Source organism: Andrena cerasifolii, chromosome 16 (assembly GCF_050908995.1).
Source record: "Andrena cerasifolii isolate SP2316 chromosome 16, iyAndCera1_principal, whole genome shotgun sequence".
Lineage (NCBI taxonomy): Eukaryota > Metazoa > Arthropoda > Insecta > Hymenoptera > Andrenidae > Andrena > Andrena cerasifolii.
In genome coordinates, this window is record NC_135133.1 from 6,651,893 (window position 1) to 6,674,373 (window position 22,481).

At 49.6% G+C, this 22,481-nt stretch overlaps 1 protein-coding gene across 2 annotated transcripts; it reads right to left on the reverse strand.

Moving 5' to 3' along the window:
• Positions 1-1,324: 1,324 nt before the first annotated feature.
• On the reverse strand, positions 1,325-21,779 carry Hil (peptidase hillarin). 2 transcript variants are annotated; one of them, XM_076828831.1, is made up of 12 exons: positions 21,017-21,779; positions 17,540-17,977; positions 11,719-11,950; positions 6,913-7,029; positions 6,652-6,824; positions 5,809-6,052; positions 5,196-5,422; positions 4,812-5,033; positions 4,587-4,736; positions 4,218-4,407; positions 3,555-3,812; positions 1,325-3,352 (listed from the first exon to the last, which is right to left on the reverse strand). In XM_076828831.1, exons 2-12 carry the CDS (start codon positions 17,881-17,883, stop codon positions 3,041-3,043), a joined length of 2,469 nt encoding a protein of 822 aa, XP_076684946.1. In that variant the 5' UTR covers positions 17,884-17,977; positions 21,017-21,779; the 3' UTR covers positions 1,325-3,040. The 2 variants fall into 2 exon arrangements, with proteins under 2 accessions (XP_076684946.1, XP_076684945.1); XM_076828830.1 differs by having other exon boundaries at positions 11,719-11,983.
• Positions 21,780-22,481: the final 702 nt, after the last annotated feature.

Consider the following 22,481-nt stretch of genomic DNA (forward strand, 5'->3'; position numbering starts at 1 on the left):
AAATCGCTCGACAGTCGCGTCCAAGCCGCCTCTGATAAATATGTATTCGTAAATTCCATACAGAGGGGGGTGGAGTCCTATATAGTGTACCGGGCCAGTTGGTCGTCGGCGCAGAGCGGGGGGGCAGTGTTTTATAAAGTATAATCTCGCTGGATGCGCCCGATAGAGTGCCGGCGCCCCTACACAATGTACGTTTTATGTCACACGGCCGTTTTACTTTCAAAACCGGCCCTAATATCGGGAACATCCGGGCGAATCGATAACCCGTCGCGATCGCCTACGGCCCTCCATTAATCGCTCGTAAATGTTGAAATTGATTTTTTAAAACCCATACCCCTTTAGTCCTCCTCCATGCATATGTATATACACGGGCGAGCAGGAAAGGAGGAAGCCGCGGTGAGCGGTGTTTAATAAACGTACGACCGCGGAACTTTTCACAATTACGAGAAAACAGCGTAATGCGGCCCCGGCTGCGAGTCGAATTCCAGTTACGAGTGCATTTTAAGTAGTTCCGCGGCCGAGCCCTGCGCGAGATTAGAAAACGAAAGGGCGGTCAGCACGGGGGTGGGTGAGTTACCGCGGGCACACGTGAAAATAAATCCCCGCGAAATAAGAAGTAGAACGGTTTTCGTCTGGATTCGGATCGGCTTAAAATACCGTGCAGGGCTGCGCCCGTTTTTCTTCTTTCGAGAAAGGGGGTTCGTGACCATTTTTCTGCGAACGGTCCGTTGCGGAAATTGCGGGAAGTACTAACTATATTATCCATCGCGATGCATGTCAAGATTCGGAAGAAAGTTTCTCCGGCGATGTTTGCTTTTTTAATACTGTATCGCGGCGGCTATCTTGAAAGTTATGGAGTAAGAGGGTTGATTAACTCGTACCTTCCAGCTGAATGTAAGCGAACGGTGCGCGGAACTTCGCCCGGAACACGCGCCTTCTGTGAGAGGTAAAGGTTTTTCCGCCTGGCCGAGCGAAACTTCGAGTTCGTCTTTAATTCAGCGTAGTTTAAAGTACTTCGCCAGAATATCGACGGTTTGTTTGTTACGGTTAATTAAACTTCCGGGCTCGGCAGGGGCGAGCTGGGAACCGGAGACGGTGCCGCCACCTGCGGGCGGAGGCGCGAAAGTACCGGCAGCACAAAAGGCATCTACGCTGCTGAGCGGTGGCGAGTAAAGCGAGTGCTGAAATCAATGGGATAACTTTCTTAATTTGCCTATCAAAGCCAAAATTCGCAGTTCTGTTAGCTTTTGCTTCTTTGGTCGGCCCTAGCTCGGAGCTGGACCTGAAAAAGAACGAAGTAGCTGTGTAGAGTGCTTTCAAGCAGTTGCCATAGAATTAAATTTTATTAGATCCTTCCTTTACAAGAGCACGAGGGTCTTGATTACGTATTTGTATGTATAAAAATTAATTTGCTTGCTCGATAGAGAGAAACGACGAGGAGAGGTAAATTAAGCTCGAGTTACATTTCCATTCCACGGGAATGCGAACATTGAGGAGGGCTCCTTACGTAAGCGCCGTTATAATTTCACGTACCAACAAGGAGAGAGAATATTAATATTACAAACATTAACAAATATATATATAGCTTTTATTACTAAAAACAATTTCTGCTCGCCCTTGCCGCGACGTCTCATTGTTATGCCATACAAAACGTGGAAATGCCAAATTAATAACGAACTCACTGCAAATCACTCCAAGGAGCTATAGATCTCTTCGAACCTTGAAATTCAATGGTTCCTCACGTTTCATTCTTCAAGATCTTTCCTCTCGCATACGAAAGGCTCAGCACCTCCACGTTTCTCGCCTCCAGAAATAACTAGAACTGTGCAACTACTCGTAGCGGAGTAACACATAGCACCTGAACTTCAAGAACCATCGTCGCCGCAAAGCTTGACAATTCCGAAAGCTCCCTAAATCCTAACGAGCCTAAAATAATCCCCGAAACGTTGCGTGCTCTACAGAAAAGAAGGCGGACCGTCTGCCCCTCCTAAAAATGGCCCGAATTTTGCGGCGACGATCATTCGTAAGAAATAAAAAGAGGAATGCTTCGTCTTGGTGTATCGTTAACGTACGAAGAGCGTAGAAGACTGAAAGAACAAGCACGTACATCCGCGTGCTATCCGTGATAGGACCACCGAATCGGGACGATCGCGTGCATAGTTTATATACACAGAGCACCTCGCGTAATGACAGAATGCAGTTGCCGCCCTAAGACGATCACCGAGTCGCGCGGAGTCGCTGGAAAACGCGGGACGAGCAGCGGAACGCGACTCCCTGGGTTAAAGCAAGACCATGGGTAATTGGGATTAACGCCCCGAACCGGTGAACCGAGGCGAGAAAGTTTGATTAATTCGGTCGGGGAGCACCGTGCGCGATCTCCGAAGCTAGTTAACTATAATTGCCAACTTCCATCGCGAAAACGTCGGCGACAGAGAGGAGGAGGAGGATGCAAAGGGGCGCGGAAAAATCGGGCGTGTTAAATAAAAAGGGTCCTATTAAATATAGATTATACCTCAGATACAGTTGTCCTGCTCGTTGCATCTGTGCCCGTGATTGCAAAGTGTAACATTAGACGTACCTTTTTCTCCGATAATTACCTTCAAAGAGTAAACTTATCGTCATTAAACTACGAAGAACGTGGAGGTAGCGCGTCAGCTCGGAGTTACTCTTGCGTGTCGGTGTTCCAAAGGAACCCCTCGCCGTACAAGAATTTCTTTTACCTTCCCTCCCCCAATTCTCATCTTTCTCTTCTTCGCCACCGCCGCGGACGCCATTCGCGATCGTTCCCTTGGTTAGCAGGTAATTTTACTGGCAAGTAAAGGCTAATCTCGCGGATTAGTTCTTTCGCGTCACTGTGGCTTCTCGGAGGGAGACACGATGGTGAGAGGAAAGGGTATTGCAGCACCATTGTGTCCAAAATTCATTTTGGGAGACGGCGTTCCGACTTCCCGTCGGCTCGGTCCGTTGGACAGATTGAACCGGTGAGGTCGGACCCGTGTATAAATACGATAATGCCATCCGTACGCATGGTTGCAGTCTGCTAGTTCCGCTTGCTGGAGTTGATGAGATACTTGCAGCAGTGCGTGAGCAGGTGCTTCTCGCCTGTGATGTCGTGCGGGACGCTGGTCGGGCTGGTCGATTCCCTGGTATAAATGTCCAGGCCGTATTGGCCCTCCTCGGGAAAGCTGATCGAGAAAGTCACCACGTCGTCGTCGGCGATCGAGTGCGTGACGTATTTGGAGAGGCGTTTCTCCTCGATGCCGTTCTTGTGCAGCGTCGCCATGAAGTCGGTCAGCGGTCTCGACATCCGGAATTGGATCTCCAGCTCGCGGCCAGCGAACACCAGAGCCTCCTGCGATCATTCATCGGGAGATGGGAATTAAATCGTCACATTGCGTCGATATATTCTATGACTACAAATGAAGGAGCAAATGGGAAGAGCAACTAGATGGGTCCTAAGGTGCCTTTTTCTTATTTCTATTGAAAGAGCACACTGGTACCACTTGATTACTAAATTCTAAGGTACGCTATAGGAATTGTATGAGTCGACGTACCTGGTGAGTGATGGGTATAAGCCCAAACAGCCTGGTCGCCTTCGTGGGCCCCCATTCACCGCTGGCGCAGTCTGGCAGAGGCACCATCACCGTCTGCAACTCCTCGCAGGCGATCTTGAACTTGCACACGCTCTTGAACTTCATTGGCTCGCCAGTCAGGTACTCCTTCGGCGTCACTGCGTTCGCGAATATGTCCAGGAGGAAGGCCCCTGAACAGGGCGCGTGCACCCTGAAGGCGACTATGTTCCCCACCACTGACTACGAACACGAGTTTTCCAGAGGTTTATACTTCGAGTCAAGGCAATGGTGTCCTTAATCTATGCATTCTTCAAACTGCTGACTGGGTACATTTAGCGAACTAAAGAGTATCCTTTCATAAAACGACTTGGACGGTCCAAACAGCTGGCTAAGATCAATACGGAGGGACGTTATTATCGTAAACACTGAACGTTGAATCGCGAACGAACCAACAAACTCTTCGCGGATTCCTGCCGGCCAATTAGTTTCATTCCCGCGCAACTAATTAGCGAGGGACGCTTAAACTCCCATCAAGAGACTCCTCCACCAATTACACTTTTCTAATTAGTTCGCGCAAATATCGCGCCGGTTAATTAGCCTGACAGCGCGCGATTATCCCGAAAAAAATCGAGCGATCCAAGTTACCTGCATGACGAAACGCTTCAGCGACACGCCGTCGTACCCGTCGCCGTCGTTGTCGTAGAACTTCAGGTTATAGTGGAAGATGAGGGAGGACTGCATGTGTGCCGGCATCGCTATCCTGACGGTCGCTGCGCCGGTGGAGTCCGTGTACATAACCGCATTCGTGTTCGTATCCGGGAAGTAAAGGCCGTACCTGTCGAATTAACATAAGTCCTGGCTCTTTTGGTACACAGTGCATACTCGTTACGGGATAGAGTCCGCGAGAGAATTGGGAAACGCAAACATTCAGATCAAACAGTCGATCGTGCGATAGTTCCACGCGGTGGATCTTCTTATCGATGTTTGCAGAGAGAAGCCACGGGGTTACCTCACCTGAAGAACAACGACCGCACGAAAGGCAGCTCCTCGAAGTCCTTCAGCGAAATCGGCTGCTTCAGCAACTGCCACTCCTCTTGCAGAGGGAAGAACTCGTATATGAACTCACGTGGGTCCGTCAAGAAGTAGTGGTCATCGTACTCGTATCTGTAACAAAAGAAAAAGCAATGGTCAGGTTAATTAGAGAAAGGCGGGTTATCATTGAAAGATCGGCTGTGTCACCTGAGGCTATCGTTCTTGGCTTTCGGCTGACCAGGGCGAGGAACTTCTTTGGCATTGACGAGATGTCGTGCCCCCCAGTTGCACTGGACGAATCTCCACGCGCCAGCTACGTAAACCGCGTTCCAACTGTTCCGGAATCTGTTGTCCTCGAAACAGACCCCTGGTTGGTAGCCGGCCGACTTGCTGTAGCCCTTTATGACCACGCAGTGCAATCCTGCGTAACTGCAGAAATAGATCGGCGTTCAGTGGGAGGCCCTCGGGGCACCCTAAGCTGTGTTCTCTGCTTCTAAAGCTACGTAAGCCTCGCTTCTTCTTCTGCAGAGTGTTTTACACGCGCGTCGCGGCAAGAATCGTTATTGCCATAAGCAGAGTCGTTCCACGTACCTGCACAGTCGCTTGAACAGAACGTGGTAACTTTCGGTCCCGTGCTTTATCCCCCTTAGCAAGCCCATAGGCGTGTCCCCGCGCAGATTCTCGTCGAACTGCATGGTGTTCAGATTCTTCACGGTGATCCATCGGAATATTGTCCTCGCCTTTTCTATATCCGAGCCGCATCTGCTCACCAACTGCCGCACCAGGTCCGTGAACGTTTTCTGGTCTTCTTGGGCTACCTGATTTATCGCAAACAGAGAAAGGATAACAATGGTCCAGCGTTAAAGAGTCGCCCACTGAAATTACCACCCCCACTGCACGAATCTCTCAACTACCCAGTCGGGTTGCTACAATTTACTGTCTGCTTCAAGCACCATCGCTCCTTTCAACTTTCAAAATTATCCTCGAAATAAACGACAGCTCGTAAATCGATTACCCCCGGTGGCTGCTGCGGCAGGCTTTGGGGGAGGCTGGATCAGGGAAGCCGTACCGCGGATATATGAAAATATCGTCGCTGATTCGAGGGGGCCCCTTTAAAATTCCGTCGATGTAACCGCGGCGCCTCGTCGATATTACGTTTACAGGATCCCGGCGCTAAAAGGGACCCGGCACGCCGGCAGCTTACCGAAATAGCTATCTGATCCATGTCAGCAAACTCCAGAGGATCATTGTAGATGTGATACTTGGCGAGGGCCGGGGGCTGCGGGGGTGGCGCGCGGGACGGATAAGGCATAGGCGGCGCTTCCTGGGCATAACCGTCCCCCTCGTCTAGGTACAGGCTTTCCTGGCGCATATACTCGCTTCTCGCCTCATTGATCAGCTCCAGCATCTCCGAGCTCTGTTTCTCCACCAGCGCCGCGGTCGCCGCCCTGGAAATTGATCAGGAGTTACGGGGGTGGCCGTGAACCGCGAGGACCCTTCCGACATTTCGAAATTCCATTGCCCGCGGCCAGAAGTTCCCAGTCGATTTTAAATAAATTATTCCGACGGTTGGCCGAGTCCGGTCGGAATACAGTGGGACCCAACGATTGCGGAGTTAAATGTGAGTTACGAACAGAGGGAGAATACCATGTGGCTGCAGCGGCGGTTTAATTTGTAACAATCTCGCGGTGGATTTTAATCATGACGTACCGCGCGTGTTTTCTCAGCCATGTAACGTTCCACCCTTGGATTAACCCCCTCGAAGGACCTCTGCACGCTCGTGTCTGACAGAGGATTACGCACAGGTCGTGCGCACAATTCGAGCTTGCTAATTAATGCATGTCGAATGATGGTCTGGGCATCGAGATTAAGAACTAGGTCTGCAGGATGCGCTCGAGTAAATTTCTGGGCATTTTGCTCGCGGGGAATGTGAGAACGTAGCGTTAAGGGGTTAATCGCGGGTTGACGCAACAAAGTTGCGCTCCGTCCCGCGGGATCGCAATGAGCGCAATCCGGTAAGGAGCGAGTTTAATTGGGTAATGGGTACCGTTCGTGCTCCAGCATTTTGCGCGTGAGACTTTCCTTCTTCTTGTCCCTGCGGAGAGTCATGTTCTTCTCCAGGTCCTCCTTCTCCTGCTGGAACTGTTGGGTACGGCCTCTTCCGCCTTTCTCGCGCTCCCATCTCGCCGACAGCTGCTCCAGCTCTTTCTCCCATTCGTCCTGTTTTCGGCAGAGTACCGCGAGAGTTAATCGCCCGCGATTTCGATGCCGCGACAAATATTTCAATTAACAAGCTGGAGACACGTACCCTGAATTCCTCCCGAATCCGTCTGTCCTCCTCCTCGCGGTGATGAGCGAACTTCCTGTAGAGATCGTCCTCCTCTTTGCGATGCTTCATCTCCAGCCGCGTCTGCTCATCTCGATCCTACCAATGGCGAAAGGAAATCACGTGAAAAAACACCCGAAAGCATAAAAATCCAAACCAAGACGGGTTTCACCGAGGTACAATTAACCCAAGATCTCTTCTTCGGCAATCGAAGTAGCCTAAGACCCCGCCTAAACGCTCCGCAAGCTGGTTCTCGTCTAGTTTTTATAGTTTACTTTCACGCCCGCTCTGCTTTCCTCCTATCCAAGTGGCAGCCGGAAACGACCGGTGTCGTCGACAAATTGAAGCGATCACGGCGCGAAAAAATTGGAGTCGACGTTCAAGAACTTCCAGTTTGGCGTTCCATTGCGCAATTTCCTCCGCAATCGGTCGCGTGCACAAACAGGGAAGCCCACGCTACAGTTACGTCATGACGGTGCACGGTATTGCGTGAAATAGCCGCGAATAGGGACAATGTTAACCCGGCGTTGGTCAGGTGGGGTCTCAAACACACCAGAATTTAGATTGCGTATACTTCTTAACAACGCGTGGCAGTGTTATTTAGTTTATTCATTATTTAAGCTATTTAGGAAGTATATTTTTGTTGAGAATTAAAGATGTTTAATTAGTTAAGTATTTTTGAGTAATAAAAATGTAATTAAAGATATGGATTTCTATAATACAGTAAATTAATTTCGGGGTCTGTGGGACCCCACCTTACTACTCTTGTTACATTTGCCCACGTTACCAACGCCGGATTAAGGAGCTTGACATTTCCACGCGTTTCTAACAGCTTCTTCAGCCAGATGGGTAAGAATCGAAGACCTTGAAGGGGTGCAGCTCCATCTTTACCAACTCCGAGTAAATAAGAAAAAACTGATTATAAAATTACTGCTTTGACTTAACGTTGAAAAGAGCACAGAATAAATAGTAGTTATTCAATAAGTTTTTATTTCTATTTTTGACGAATTTTTCAAATCTGGAGCTGTCTCTGACTCGCAGCTTTCAAAATTTGCAATAAATCGCTCATTTGTTATCGGATTCACATCAACCGTGCGCCAAGCGATGTAAATTTTTGTTTACCTATATTACACGCCATAACGCAAAAACTGTGAAAAGTTGGAGCTGCAAGGTCTTCAATTGCGATCGTGATTGCTGAAACTAATTCAGCATGCCTTCCCATCCCTGCCAATTAAAACGTTCCCTTCTTCACAGAGGCTCCCAATAATGGCCGAGAAATTGTTACAACATTCGCGTTCTCGGTTTTCGAATTTATGGCCGTCCGTTTGTTTGTTCCGCGAATCCCACCCGTTTCGCTGTTAAACGAGCCGGTAAAAAGCCTCGCGTACTTTCGAGACGCCGTGAAAGCGCGCTAATAGGATTAATCCGGTCACTCTGTTTACCCGCGTCATTGGAGGAGCAATTTTCTTTTGATATACCTTCGCGTGACTGCTTCACCGAGATCCCAGCAACTTTTGTTGCCGCGTCCTCTTGAGAGGCGCGGTTAACTCGCCACGTGCCCGTGCTAATAACCCTCGCGTCGATTTTATTGAAAGCTATCGTGCCGTCGATTGCAGTCTTCCGCGTGTGTCAGTATCCATGTCAGTGAAAACTACCTTATATTTAATTTCAAGGAAAGTGTCACCTGCCAACCCTTAAATAATTCCCTCCAGAAGTAATCGAATAAATAAATTCCTTCGCATATTCCCTGAGGAAAAGGACCATCATAAACCAAGCAACAGTATCTCACTCTAAAATTCATGCTGTAAAGTCAGCTTTTAATCTTCAGCCGAGGGTCCACCTGGAAGCTAAGTTAAACTAAGTTATGCTATGCTATGCTATGCTTTGCTATGTCTGACTGTGCTATAAAAAAAGAACATAAAAAAACATAGTACCGCTGAGCTTAGCATTAGGTGAAAACGATTCCACAAGGATGTATTAAACCTAATTTTTTAACAGTTAACATAGCATAGCATAGCATAGTTTAACTTAGCATAGCATAGCATAGCATAGTTTAACTTAGCATAGCATAGCATAGCATAGTTTAACTTAGCATAGCATAGCTTAGCATCCAAGTGGACTCCCGGCTTTAGCGAGTGAAGAACGGCGTGGACAGAAAGTAAGAACAAAATTGATAGAATAGAAACTGCTATCTTCATCCACCATGTTAATCATTCCGATTAACGCACCAGAGGCTGTTTGTTCGCGAAGGCGCGTGAGAGGCTAAGTCACAATTGCTTTTCAACAGGATACGCACACGGCGGTGCTCTCTTTCTACTTCCCTCGTACTAGCGTGCACAACTCTTTCCTCGGCCCCGGCAACGATTCTCTAATTAGCTATCAAGTGCAGTAGAGTACCGCAAGCGGAAGTGATTCTGGCTCCGTGCGCGAGCTTTCCTTCGCGTGCACGCCGCTCCCGCGAGCCAGCCGAAGAAGACAGTGGGACGCGTTCTTCCGTGGTAACAGTTTGAATAGTGTTCCTAGGGTACGTGCATTGTATTGTTCGCGGACCAGGCGCGTAAGAAAGTCGCTTGGATCGCGTGAAAACCGTGGCAGAGTTACAGGAACAGGGAAACGCCAGAGGCGACACGATCTTTCCTCGTCTTTCGATTTTTGCCTTCTTTTACGCTTGACGGCCCGACGATCCTCGGCTTCTTGCCGGCGAAATTGTCCGCTCGAACGACTCTCCAGGCGGTCGTCGCTGGAGGAATCCGCGATTCACGGTTCCGCGAACCGTTGAAATCGACGGTTCATCGGGAGGAGAGAGAATCGGGGGGAGCGCTGCCGGTTTACGAGCGGCCGATAATTGGGAAAACGCGTGGGCGGCGACCGGGGATCTTTACAGCGCCGCCGTCATCATCGTGGACGTAGAAAGTATTCGTTTTATCGCGCGGGATAACGGGTCCCGTCCAACACGCCACTGGTTATTCTCGGTTGTAATAAAATAGAGGAGAGTGGCTTGTGTATCGGGCCGCTGCTGATATTCTAGGAACGCTACGAGAATCCGATGTACTGGGTATAATAAAATGATAGAGTCGAGAAGTTAGAATCGCGTGGAGTGATTGAGCCCAGTTATGCAGGAAGCTACCAACCCTCAAAATGACAAAGAATTAGGTAAACGCAGTATGGATCCTATAATTTTGTAAAAAAGTTACCAACCCATAGAATAACTCCTACATTATACGATTATTAAAACTACCAAGCCATAGTTCCATTTTAGGCTTAAAAAAGAAAGCCTGCAGGAAATTTAAATTAATAACAAGAAATAAACTATACTCAATAGAAATAAAGCTACATTTTTTAAACAATTAACATTTTCAATTTACTCAGTTTCAGATCAGTGAGGGCTGGTAGCAACACCACAGCTATTTTAGAAATTTTCGAATTAGCGATGTATCCAGCTTATTAGCCAGCTATGCTACATGAAACACGAATAATTTCTCTTTACTTTGAAACAAAGTACACACAAAAATATCAATTATTATTCAATCAACAGCGACCTAACTTTTGCTAGGCGATATTAGGTACCACCACCCTGCGTATCTACGCACTTACATCCTCACTGCAATAAGAAATCATTAAGAATCCCTGCGGCAGCTCAATAATTCGTGCCCCTTAAGCATCGCGACTCTATCGCGAGCTTTTCAACAGATTTTCCCTCCCTCCGTCGCCCTTCCCCGTCCCCCTTTTTCCTCCTCCGTTGGAACGCAGAAGGAAACAGGGTCCCGCGACCCTGCCACCCGATTGCCCACGGTACTTTCGTTTCGCAAAGGCCGCGCATAGAGCCGCGACGGCTGCCGGCGTCCACGAAATCCTATAAATAACAGGGACCACCGTGGGGCCTTTTTGCTGGATGCGCGCGCGAAAGCGGACTGGGAGAAAACGCGCGCGGATAGTGGAGCGGCTAGCGGCTCGGCCTTCTTCTACGGCTGCCGGCCGATGGGAAAAGCGGTAATCTCATTTTCATGTGGAGCCCGTCTATGCTGCGTACACATTCCGCGCTTGTCAACCGGTTCGCTCATGAAAGTCACATTCCACCGCGATCGGAAATTCGGCACCCCTGCCCACGAGTTTCCATTGAATCGCGTCCGCGTCCTGACACGCGCGTCCATCGTCTCGGATAATCGCCGACCCCACCGTGGTCCAGCGTGCGCGATTTCCACGAGTCACTGAACTCGGTCGAAATACCTACCCAATTTCGTCGTAATTTAAGTTCTTCGAGACGTGAACATTCTGGGCTGGCTTTGGCATTTATTGGAGCGACGAATGCGCTTTATCTTAATTTTTGTATATCGAACGAGACTTATAGGCAGTGGCGCACTCAGGATTTAATCTTGGGGGAGCCGAGTTGAACGGATAAAAATATTTCTACTGCAAATTCAATAAAATTCGTTAGGCGGCTATACAAATTTATTTAGAGAAAAAAATCCCGTTTTCTTTTCTTTTTACAAAGCCCCTTCTTTGGGGGGTGCCTGGGCACCTTGGCCCCCTCTGGGTGCGCCACTGTTCATAGATGAAACATGTAACGTAGTGCTACTTTATTTAGCAAATTTCAAAGTTAAAGCCACTGTGGCACAGGGCTAAAGTGACCATGCTCCCCGATCGATGGTTCGACGGAAGGGCCTGCATGTGCCCGTAATTAACGCGAGGCCGCTTAATTGCCGCGATGGTGGTGGAGAATAGGTGATCCGCGCCTAATATGGCGGTGACCGTGACGAATGATTTCACCGGCTATGCCCAATGACTCACCAGATAATAATCGATGGGCTTCTCGCGTGCCTTGCTGTAGCCCTTCTGAAGTTCGGTCTGCTTAAGGGCATGGGCGATGTGAAGCGCGCTGGCGTCGAATCTGCCGTACTGATAGCTTCCATCCCCTGTGTAATTGTGGTTGTACGGCGAGGACGCGCCACCGCCGCTGTTCCCATGGAGATCACGCTGGGACGAATTCGCGGCGGGCGGTGAACCGTGCCCGTTCAGGTGCCTGGCATAATTAGGCGAGTCTACATTATCGTAACTGCAACAAAATTATGCAACGGGTCTTCAGGGGGGCTAGGGATCGTCGCTGCAACAGTCCCCGCCAGCGCTCCCCTTCGGCCAGGGAACTGGGGGTTGACGCGGTCAATCACGCGTTTTCCATCTGACTCTGACACGCAAAGAAACAGAACACATAAAAATATTCCAATTAATTCTGTACAGCGCAGTAACTGAGTGTGGAGACGCTGCATTCGATGCTTATTAATTGCGTCTTGTTGCCATGGAGGATAAGGACACGGTGGCGTTTAAGGGATAACGCAACGGTGATAGGCCACAAATGGTAGGATAAGTTTGGAGGTGATTTTAATGAAATTTATGAGCTTTGTTACAAATGCAAGATAAAGGCGAACAGAGAAATATTTTTGCAGGATTTTTTTAATAACAGATGGGGCATAATATCCGCACAGGGAATTTCCGCGTGGGAATTTTTCACGTCCACGCCGTTGGGTCTAGAACAAAAAGACAAAAAGCTTTGTAATCTACGCACTATGTACTAAAAAAGTACTCAAGATTTCGAAAAAATATAGATTTTTCAAGGAGTGGCGAATATTTGAAAACAATCTCTTTTGCTAGAAAATTCAGGATAATGAGAAAATTCAAATGTTGGCCATTCCTTCAAGAGTCAACATTTTTTTAAAATCTTGTATACTGCTCTAGTATTTACTGCGTAGATTACAAAACTTTCTGCCACTTTGTTCCAGCTCCAACATTGCGGACGTGAAAAATTCCACCGCGGAATGGCTCAAATGGAAAACACGTACCGGCTGTGTGGCTATTATGCCGCCATTTGTTATTCAAAAAATCTGAAAAAAATATATTTCCGTTCTCCTTTATACATATCATAAGAACCTTATGTTACATTTTTAATAAAGCTTATAAATTCCTTTAAAATCAATTACTGTAGGACGTACGATTATAATTACAAGAATTGTGCAGGAGCCGGTTAAGGGTCCTGAAAATCATCTTGGACAGAGTGGAATGTTTCCCTTCAGAGATTAAGGGATAAAGGTCAAAGGATATTCAGACACAAAGAAATTCACGGTGATGGTTTCTCTGTAGCACAGCTTCCGGTACTTAACACGAACGCAACGATTCCGTGGAGCAAAAACTGGGTTAGATTGTTAATTGGGTCTCGTTGCCTCGAGGACGCCGGTTTCCCCGCGTGCCTCGAGGAATCGCCAATGATGGTGCCCGGCGCAATTACAGTAGCCGATATTACCATAACCGCGACAAAAATTGCCGAGCTAATCCCTACAGACCGTAGGAATCGTCGCGAACGGAATCACCTCGAGCGTCTCGCGCGGCGGCAAGCAAATAGAAAGTTTGTCAGCCGTTGTCAATCCAATTTCGAGGGAAAAAGCCGCGGAAAATAACCTTGCAGCTCATCGTAATCGCGATCCCTGCTCAACGTAGCTTCCGGGCATTTAATGCAAACGCCACGATCCCTCCCGGGTGAAAACTGGGTCGGTTTTTAATTGGGTCTCATTACGGCGAAAACTCTATTTTCCCGTCCGACGTTTCCGCGGAATCGGCCACAATTCCGCGGCCCTTGGTCTCATTACGGTTCAATTAGCCACGGGGCATCGATCGGCAGCCAGAAAATCCCTCAAAGCCCGATCTCGCGTATGAGAATCCAGCGTCTCAGCTAAATGAATGTGTTACACCTCTTCGCTCGTTCTCTCCTGGGGTTCATTCACTTGCGGCGAAGCCTCCGTTTCTCTCGCCTCCTCCTTCCCTCTCGCGTGCGCTCCTTATGTCAGCCGGAGGCAGCTCGCGAAACGCGGCTACGAGGAATTCTTCCGCTGCACGCGTAACCCCGTGCACGCGCACCTCTTGCACGCCCCTCGACGGAGAAAACGAGCAGACGCTGCCATGTACGTATCGAGAATTTTCGGAGTCTATTTCGGGCACTATCGAGGACCACAAAACGGCCATTCGATGGATTCCCTGGTGCATTCCCGTTGCGTTTGCAAGGTGTGAGCACTATTAGGTCGTTTTTTTTAACTCAACAGCGTGTAATTAGAGTAAAACCTGGCTAACAAGGAAGTTCGTTGAATTCAGACCCCCTTCCCCCCCCCGGAATTAATCGCAATCGAGCGGGTTCTTTCTGTTTCCCTGCCTTGTAGTAAAATTCTCAGTGATCCGGTCCCGTTAATCTGAACTTTCCCTCGGCTCGAACGACCTCTCTCTAATTAATCTGGATCGACGACGCTCCACTGTGTCTGTACGATTAAATTCTCAATGGAGGTGAATAGAATTCTGTTTGTTGTTGAATTTAGAGCTCCTCGAGACTTTCAACGTAGCTTGCACATCTGCTGCGAATTAAAAGGTAAATATTTTCGCGCAGGATTGTTTACTGCCGCCGCTAAACCGAACGCGGCGCGCGTCAACGGCGCTAATGAAATGGATTCATCGGCGTTGCCGCATTAAAGTATTCGTCCGACACTACTCGCGAGCTTCCTCGTCGGTCGCGAGACGGACACGCTCGTTCCTTACAGTGAAAGCCTCGAGCCGGCGCGGAGGTTCCCGCTGGATTTTCACTGGTCGCTCGCCAGAGGAATGCACGGAACCGACGAAACGAGCGGCTGGTTCCAATCCCTCGGATACGTGATCTTGTCGTGGGTTACTTCAACGGAATCGGGTCGCCCATTGACATTCCGCGCGAGGAGCAAGTGCGTTTCTCGCGCACAATCGCGACGCTCCGGCTCCGAGACGACATCGCCGGATTAAGGCCAGCGCGGCGATACGTTACGTAACGAAGATGAACGAGGCGGTCTGTTAAAGACCGGCACGTATATAGGACTGGGGCATGATTGCGGGCCAAAGTGTGCTCGTAGGGAATAATTGTCGCGGGGCCGTGCCCGTGAGAAAAAAAAAAAAAATTCAGCACGGTCATGGAGCCGTTGAGAAGTGTCCGAGTTACGTGACGGACTTGTTAATTCCGACGTGAAACCGCCGCGGAGGGAATGATCTTTGTCACACATTCTTCGAAAAGAAACCGCGCGTAAAAAGCAGCTGTTCCCAGCGCGAACCTTGGGACGGTAATCAAAGAAGCAGTACAATCAGACCTTTTTGCTACCACTTTGATGACTTTTTAATTCCCTCCGGTTGCACAAGGGACTCTTAATTCCCTGGCGAGCGGACGCTTGAGTTATATGAAAATTCCTGCTAGGATCTCGAAAGCTCTTCGTGTCCTGCAAGCATGGAATCGAAGCCTAGAAGCTAGTAGAGAAGGATATCGATTGATTCTAGGCTCCGAGAAAGGCAGCGGCAGTTGCGCGGTAGAGAAAGCTCGCAGCAACAACGTAATAAAAGATAATCACTTCCAAGGCCCAATAACGCAATTAACAAGATCGTTAATACGATCGTCCGGCACAAAAGGCCGAGCTGGCATTCGTACAGGCGGCCCGATCTCGATTCACCGGCGAAGGGAAAGTGGTGAAACCGAACGCGAAGCGAAGTCGATCGACTTTCCGCGAGGGAGGCAGGGGGGCCTATCATTCAGAAGCCCATTTAAAACGCAGGGAACGTAAAGGAGGGCCCCTCCCCCCGGTTAATTCTCCCCGTTCCGTTGCACCGGCGGTTCCTGTTTTAAACGCTGCACGTACGGCCGCGGACGATTCCACTTAAAAAAGGCGAATAAACGGGCTATGACGGGCGACGATAGAATTTTAACGACGCTTAACGCGCCCTTATCGCGACGCGGTCGGGCTTCAATTGTCGAATTAAGAGAATTGTGCCGCGCGCCCGGCCGTCGGGAATGCGTGATCGATCGCGATAATGTCGAAAGGAAAACCGTCCGGATCAAGTTCTCGATCGCTTTCAAGCTGATCATTACGTTGGCGCGAAACGTTCTCCCCGCGTAACTCGAACCGTAACCTTTGGAATGGTGACACCGCTCGCGCACGGACGTCCAACGCGTCCTTGGGCTCGTCGAGCGGATTTAAAGCGCTTAATTGCACGCGTCTAGTGCTCTCTGAAAGTCGTGCGACCTGCGGGACGCGACACTCCCCCTGGATCGGCGCACTTCCGCCGTCAAAAAGGGGCAGGAGCAAGGGTGTAGTGCCTATCCGAGATATAGTGACTTAGGTGTGAAGTCCCTCAGCGGGGTCTTACCCGACAGCCTGCTGAGTACTGGCCGCTAAATACACCCCCCTACTACCTCTTGCAGGACTGTATTTAGAGAAGACCAGGACAAAACCGGGGTCCTAAAGGGTAAAATCTCCAAAATTACCTGAAGCATGCAGTGACTTTAATTTAAAATAAGTTGTTAATATAAGATAATTTATATTACAACTGTTCTAATGCTGTACATATACCTTACTACAATGGATTTCTATTTAATATCTGCTGACAATGAGAGAATTTTTAATAGCCAGTAGCAAAGTTTAATTGATGTCTTTTAATAATTATAATCAATTTCTTTTTTATTTTATTAAAATCGAAATTGTAACACTTAATCTTTAGGGCCCCGGTTTTGTCCTGGTCTTCCCTAAACACAGTCCTGCTAGAGGTCACGTTTAGCGGCCCATACCCAGCAGGATATCGGTTAAGACCCCGCGGAGTGGCCTCACACCTAAGTCACTATAGCTCGTAGAGGCACTATACTGCGACGATCAGTGGCGGATTTCACCCCATTTTCAAGAGCAACTTATCAATTCATCCAAACAGTACACTTAACTCAAGTAATTAGAACTGAAAACTTGGGCCCCTTCGGAACGTTTGCCGCCTGCGCCTTTTTCCTTAAATCCGCCACTGGCGACGATGCAAGTAACCGGACTCGTATTATAGTTGCCCGGGCGTGCTGCGCGTAACTAATTCCCCTTACTATCGTTACTATTATTTAATCCAACCCCCTGTTCTCAAGCAACGCTCTTCAAGGCGTATTAAGTGGGACCGCGTCGCGAATTCCAATGGGGAATTTCTGGTGGCGTTGGAGCGTGGGCGAGATGCTGAGGACGTCTAGCGTGCAATGGAGGCGCTCTGTCGCGTAGAAAGTACATTGTTTTATAGTGGGAGGCGTTATTTGGAGTCGTGATCGCGAGCCTCGAGCTTTTAAAGGAATAGAATAAGAGGAACGAAGTTTGTCAAGTAAACAGGTTCCCGGGGAACGAGTCTTCCGGCTCTAGCTTCCTTCGATCTTGACATTTGCGCCGGCCCTGACCAATATTTCCAACGCTTTGGGACGCGTTAACTGTCGCGCGAAGGTGATACGCAGCACGCCGAATCATTGAAACGAGGGAAATTGGAACGACTAGTTAAGCTGCGGCGTTAATTGATTCACCAAGCCTTGAGTGATTTCTCGGTGGGCCAAATTAGCACACTGTACTACTTTTCTATAATATGTTCGTTACGCGGACACACCAGAAACGCCTACGTCCCTAGAATATTTTCTTCTCTTTCTCCTTTACAGGGGACCAATATCATTCGCATCGATTACAACTCAACTGTTCGATGAAAGGTAATTCGGCATCGCTAGTGTCATAAGCCCGGTGTCGAAATGATTAACGCGAAAGCACGGTTACATGCCCCTTACCAAGGTGGATAAGCTCCTCGCGGTGACGCACCGCCGGCCCTGATCTGCTCGTTGACGTAACCGCTCCTGGGCACGTTCAGGGCGCTCCTGATGCCCACGCTGGACCCGTCCAAGGTGCCCGGGCCCGGTTTGGGCACATGGCTGCTGCAGTACACCTCCTTGTCGTTGATCGTGTGCTGGTTGTTGTAGTAGGTCTTCAGGGTCAGCTTCGTGCCGCAGATCGCGCACTTGAAGCAGCCCGCGTGGAAGAACGTGAAGTCCTTCAGCGGGCCCACCCTGTCCACCTGGTACACCGTCTGAGCGCACCTCAGACACGTGCTCTCGTAGAAGTTTGGCCGATACATGCTGATAAGAGGATCCCAAGGGTCTCCAGTCTCCAGTCTCTCGCTTCGTCTTCAGTCCAAGCTGCACCTCGCTCTGGAAGCCACCGCGCGCGACCTTCGCGGGCATACAGCGAGAATTCTGAATATTTACTGCGCTATTCGTGGAACTCTGTTATTTGGGACCTGTGCTGTCTGATTTCTTAGAGAATATCTGAGATTTTCAGAAGAAGAAGTGACTTCGGAGCTTTATTGCGCTCAGTGTTGGGTCTAGTCTCAGAGGTCTAGGTATGAAGACTACGTTTTTTAAGCCTCAATTCAAGAGAGGGTAATTATGGAAAAGGTTAAGAAAAGACTGGCGAGATTACACCTTGGGCCCACTCGACTTTCACCTCCTCCCGTCGCGACAAAACGCAGAAACGTGGAAAAAGCATTTCATAAGTTCAGCGATACAGCCGCGGCGAGCGGGGTGCTTTAATTAGGGGTAATCACCGCAATGCAAAACGCGCGCGCGCGCGCGCGCGCGCGAATCAGACCGAGGCCGTTTCCTAACTCTCAATAATTACACCAGCCGCGGATTATGTCTGGAAAAGAGAAAGACAAAAAGATGCACATGGAAGCCCCGGCGCGATAGCATCTGCACGCGAGATGATTGACGGATAACTAAACGCATCGACGTTGTTAAAAACGATCGCCAGGCCGCCGACACTTTCCTGCCTTTTGCAACGAATCGTTGCCAATGCTTCTCGCGGTGGGCGGCTGCGGGCAGGTAATTGCAAAACTGATTTCACGACCACTACGGCAACGTCATCGAGATTTTCACACGTGTGAATGAACCGCGCGCCCTCGTTAACGCTTCGTTTACGCTCCATTTATGTCCGATCGTCTCTACAGTACTTTAACAATATCCTTCGATCTTTCCCATATTCTCGCGTCTCCCCGAGATCCGAGCCGCTCGAGAAGATTGCACAATCGCCCATTCATTCGCCCAAAGGTGTCGGGCGAAGGCAAATCGAGCGCCGCGTGAAAACTTTCTAAACGATCCGTGACTCATTTTCCAGAAAATTAATACATCAGTTTCACCGCCGCGTATAATCGGCCGTGTTACCAAAGAGCGACCGAGGTTTCCCTTTTCTTTCCGCGATTCCTTCGGCCACGAATTCCTCGTTGCATAGCGGACGACCACAATGGCGGGTTACGTCACACCGTTAGCGACCGTGCACAACGAAGTACCATAGTAAACGCTGGGATAGAGACCCTCGCACGCATCAACGAATCCTTTGCCAGTTACCGGACACGCACTGATTCGGATTTTTTCTCTCTTTGCCGCGACGATTTCGCGAGCCGCGACGAACATCCGAAGATCACACGCACTGGGAAAGCTTCTACTCTGTCGAACGAGCACGCGCTGGCGTCGGGAGAAAGCATTTTATCGTATTCATGATTAAACCTTGCATGTATGTCACTGTGACGCGCTAAGATCATTTTCGGGCACCGCTTAACGAGTTTGAAAATAATTCGCTGGTTGCAAAACACAGTTGGGTTTCCCAGGCGTACTATAATACATAGTACTGCACTATATTTTTTTGTAAAAATACTGTATTTCCGATGTATCAATAAAATTCTACAATTTTTAGTTTCTCTTTTATTCCACGGCAACACCGAAACTATAATTTGTGAATTTCAACTTCAACAGGGAGGATTTTTTCTATAATGAGTTTAATTTTGTACCACTTTCCTCAGAAGAGTACTATATTTTATCATATTTGACGGTAAAGTACTGTATTATCCCGAAAAAGAATTGGCAACTCTAGATACAGCGGAGGATGGGTGATCAGAGATTACCGAAGACGAATCAGAGCATTAATCGAACCGTCCAAAGCTATTCCTGCGAGTGCAGATTGTACGAAAGTGATCGCTAACGGACGCTCAGTTTCGAATTGACCGAAAACGACATGGAGGAATACGCGGAGCACGCGGAAGTCGTTGCTGCTCGATTGCAGGCTTTATACGGGCGGCAGTGTTCATTCGCATCGTATTCATCTGGATAACGAAGAAACGGGCTCGATCGATTCTCGGTGGTGCCACGCCGGTAGCCGCAAACTGGCACTCGTAAATATCCCCGACGCAGCGCATACCTTCGCCCCCTTTTCCGCCGAACGGGTGGAATTTTTCGTAATCGCGCGCTCAAATAAACGGCGGGCATTTTAATCGGCGCCGCGTTACGCAACGTCTCGAAGAGGAAATCGTAAAGATCCCCTCGTAAAACGCGGCGACTTCCAATTACGGTTGGTCGTCGGCACCCATTCATTGGGCCCCGCGTGTGGTCACCGTGAAATAATTCCAGCGACGCAATAGCATCGACGTTTCTACGTCTCTCCCTTCCGTCCATCGAGCAGGCGCATCGATCTCTCAAAAGAAAAAAAAAAGAAAAAAAAGCCGCCGCATTTGCGACGATACGCGAAACGATCTGTATAATGGACAAATCGCGCCGTGAAAATTATCGCATTCCTCGCGTCGTTTATCACTCGATAATGCTCGAATACCGGTGTCCCCATTCTGGCCCGCCCTCTCCCAAGTATTTACGCTCGGCTCGCACACACGTCTGTACTTACGCGGCACGTAGCTCCGTAAAGAAACGCGGAGACTTCATCGAGCCGGATCGCCAAAGTCCAGATAGCTCTAGATACCGGAGCGTAATGTCTCGGGGACGACCAGCAGGTTAACCATTGTTCCCGAGGCGGAAAAGGCGTGTTGCTGCGGTTTGCGACAGTTCGCCTTGTTACTTAACGCGCGAAAGTACCGGTGAATAGCAGGCATTCCGTGCAACGGGCACGCTGTGCCTGCGCCGCGGTACCACGTTGCACGGTGCCCGCGATCCACGGTGATTTGAATTATTCCCGAGCGGCCAGAGAACCAGTTCCCCGAGGCGCATCAGATTTGTCAAGCACGTGTACCTCGCTGGAACGCGAGGTAAATCATCCACGGGCGCATCCGAGCCCCGCCTCGCGGATGCCTACGTCGAGGCAGAGGTCCGCGGGTAGGAGATCGGTAGCGGAGCTGTTTTTCTCCAGCGAATGAGTAGCGTTGCGGGATAGAAAGAGCCGAGTGCGCCAACAAGGCCGGGGCAGAAGTCGCTGTCCACGTATATACTCACGTCCTCATGCTCCTCTCCTCGTGCTCGCGTCAGCCTGGTAGACCTCGATGGTGCTCGTCCCCGCGCGCCACGAGCATCTCTTCCGATGGTTTTCTCGTATCCGGAATCAGCTCTGTCCTCCTCCGTTCGGCACGACTTACTTCCAACCTCGCTCCACCTACGGGGAACCACGACACTGCGGAAAATCGCGCACGATACCACGGGCGGGCTGCTCTCTTCCGGTCACCGCCGCGCCGTGCATTGAAATCACCAGGTGCCCGATGAACGTCGCTGGGCCAACGAGCTCCACGCGCGCACCTTCGACGCACGTAGGACGATTCCGGCCAGCAGATCCACCTGTGTCCTCCTGCGTGCCGCCGATCTGAACGCGGATCCTAGATCCCCGAGGTTCCGCGAACGTTTTCGCTAGCGAGCCCACGACGTAGGAGGTCCTCCTCCGACCTCGCTGGTAACAGCAACGACGTTCTTTTTCTGGCACCGTTTTCGTGCGGCTCGGAATGAGGTCTCCAGCAACCGTGGCGGCCACGCGATCCGCTCGAACCTGAATACCGCCACCTGCTTCCTTCGACGTTCCAGGAAGGTCTGAGGTGAGAGGGACGGCCATTTTGAGGGAACCGTGGCTGGCTCTCAGGTGGCGCTATGGGTTGGAGAACCGAGGCTGAACCGGTGTGGGTAGATCACTCTTTTACGTGAGCTCACCTGGCGGAGGCTCTGTCTCTGTCACCTGTGCTCGACTCCAGCGCGATACTCGCCGCGCTGTTTTGTTTGAAAAGGCGGGCTTTTCTTCGCTCGCTGTGCGCCTTGCGAGGGTATCCAACGCGGATGCCCCGCTCGCTGCTTTCAGGGATAATTACCATTGTTTCAGGTCCCGCCAGTTTCTCGGCCACCGCTGGAACGCGGTCCCGATTCACTATACTTTCATTCCGAACGCTCATCGATACGCGATGGGGAAAAAAGAAAGCGGGGAACCGGCCGAGGGAATACCTACCGAGATTGGCGGCCACCGCTTTTCGACATCCTCCGCGGGATCACTTCTAAATCCGCGCGCGTGACTTTCAATTTATTGCGACTCCGTGATTTAAACCTTCGCGGTCGCACGGGGTGTATCACACCCCAGGCAATTCCTTTTTCTTCGACAATATCTCCGTAAACTTTTAGAGCTTTGTATTAAATTTTAAAACTCGCGCGAATTTTGACTGAAAAATCGGTTTTTCCACTACTATCTTACAACCACAAGTTTCGTCGTATCGAAATTTGCAATTCTGGAAAAATTCTATTAGAGTTAAAAGTTAATGGAATCAAAAATACGAAAATGCTAACTGAAAAATGTGACCAAATTGTGATTATAAAAAGGTGTGACCGCGAAGGGTTAATTTTCTGTAATTCCTCACTTCAGTGTTTTCTCCATTCCCTTCCCTCATTCCCTATTCGTGCACCAAATACTAATAGAGCATTCATTTCACAA

What these genes read in the sequence shown, in the direction of transcription:
- Hil (XM_076828830.1), bottom strand. Translation starts at nt 17,883, where the DNA reads ATGTATCGGCCAAACTTCTACGAGAGCACGTGTCTGAGGTGCGCTCAG. An exon ending in AAAATGCTGGAGCACGAACG is followed by an intron (nt 6,053 to 6,651) that starts GTACCCATTACC and finishes ATCAATTTCCAG; the next exon opens with GGCGGCGACCGCGGCGCTGG. An exon ending in TGAAGCGTTTCGTCATGCAG is followed by an intron (nt 3,813 to 4,217) that starts GTAACTTGGATC and finishes TCGTGTTCGTAG; the next exon opens with TCAGTGGTGGGGAACATAGT.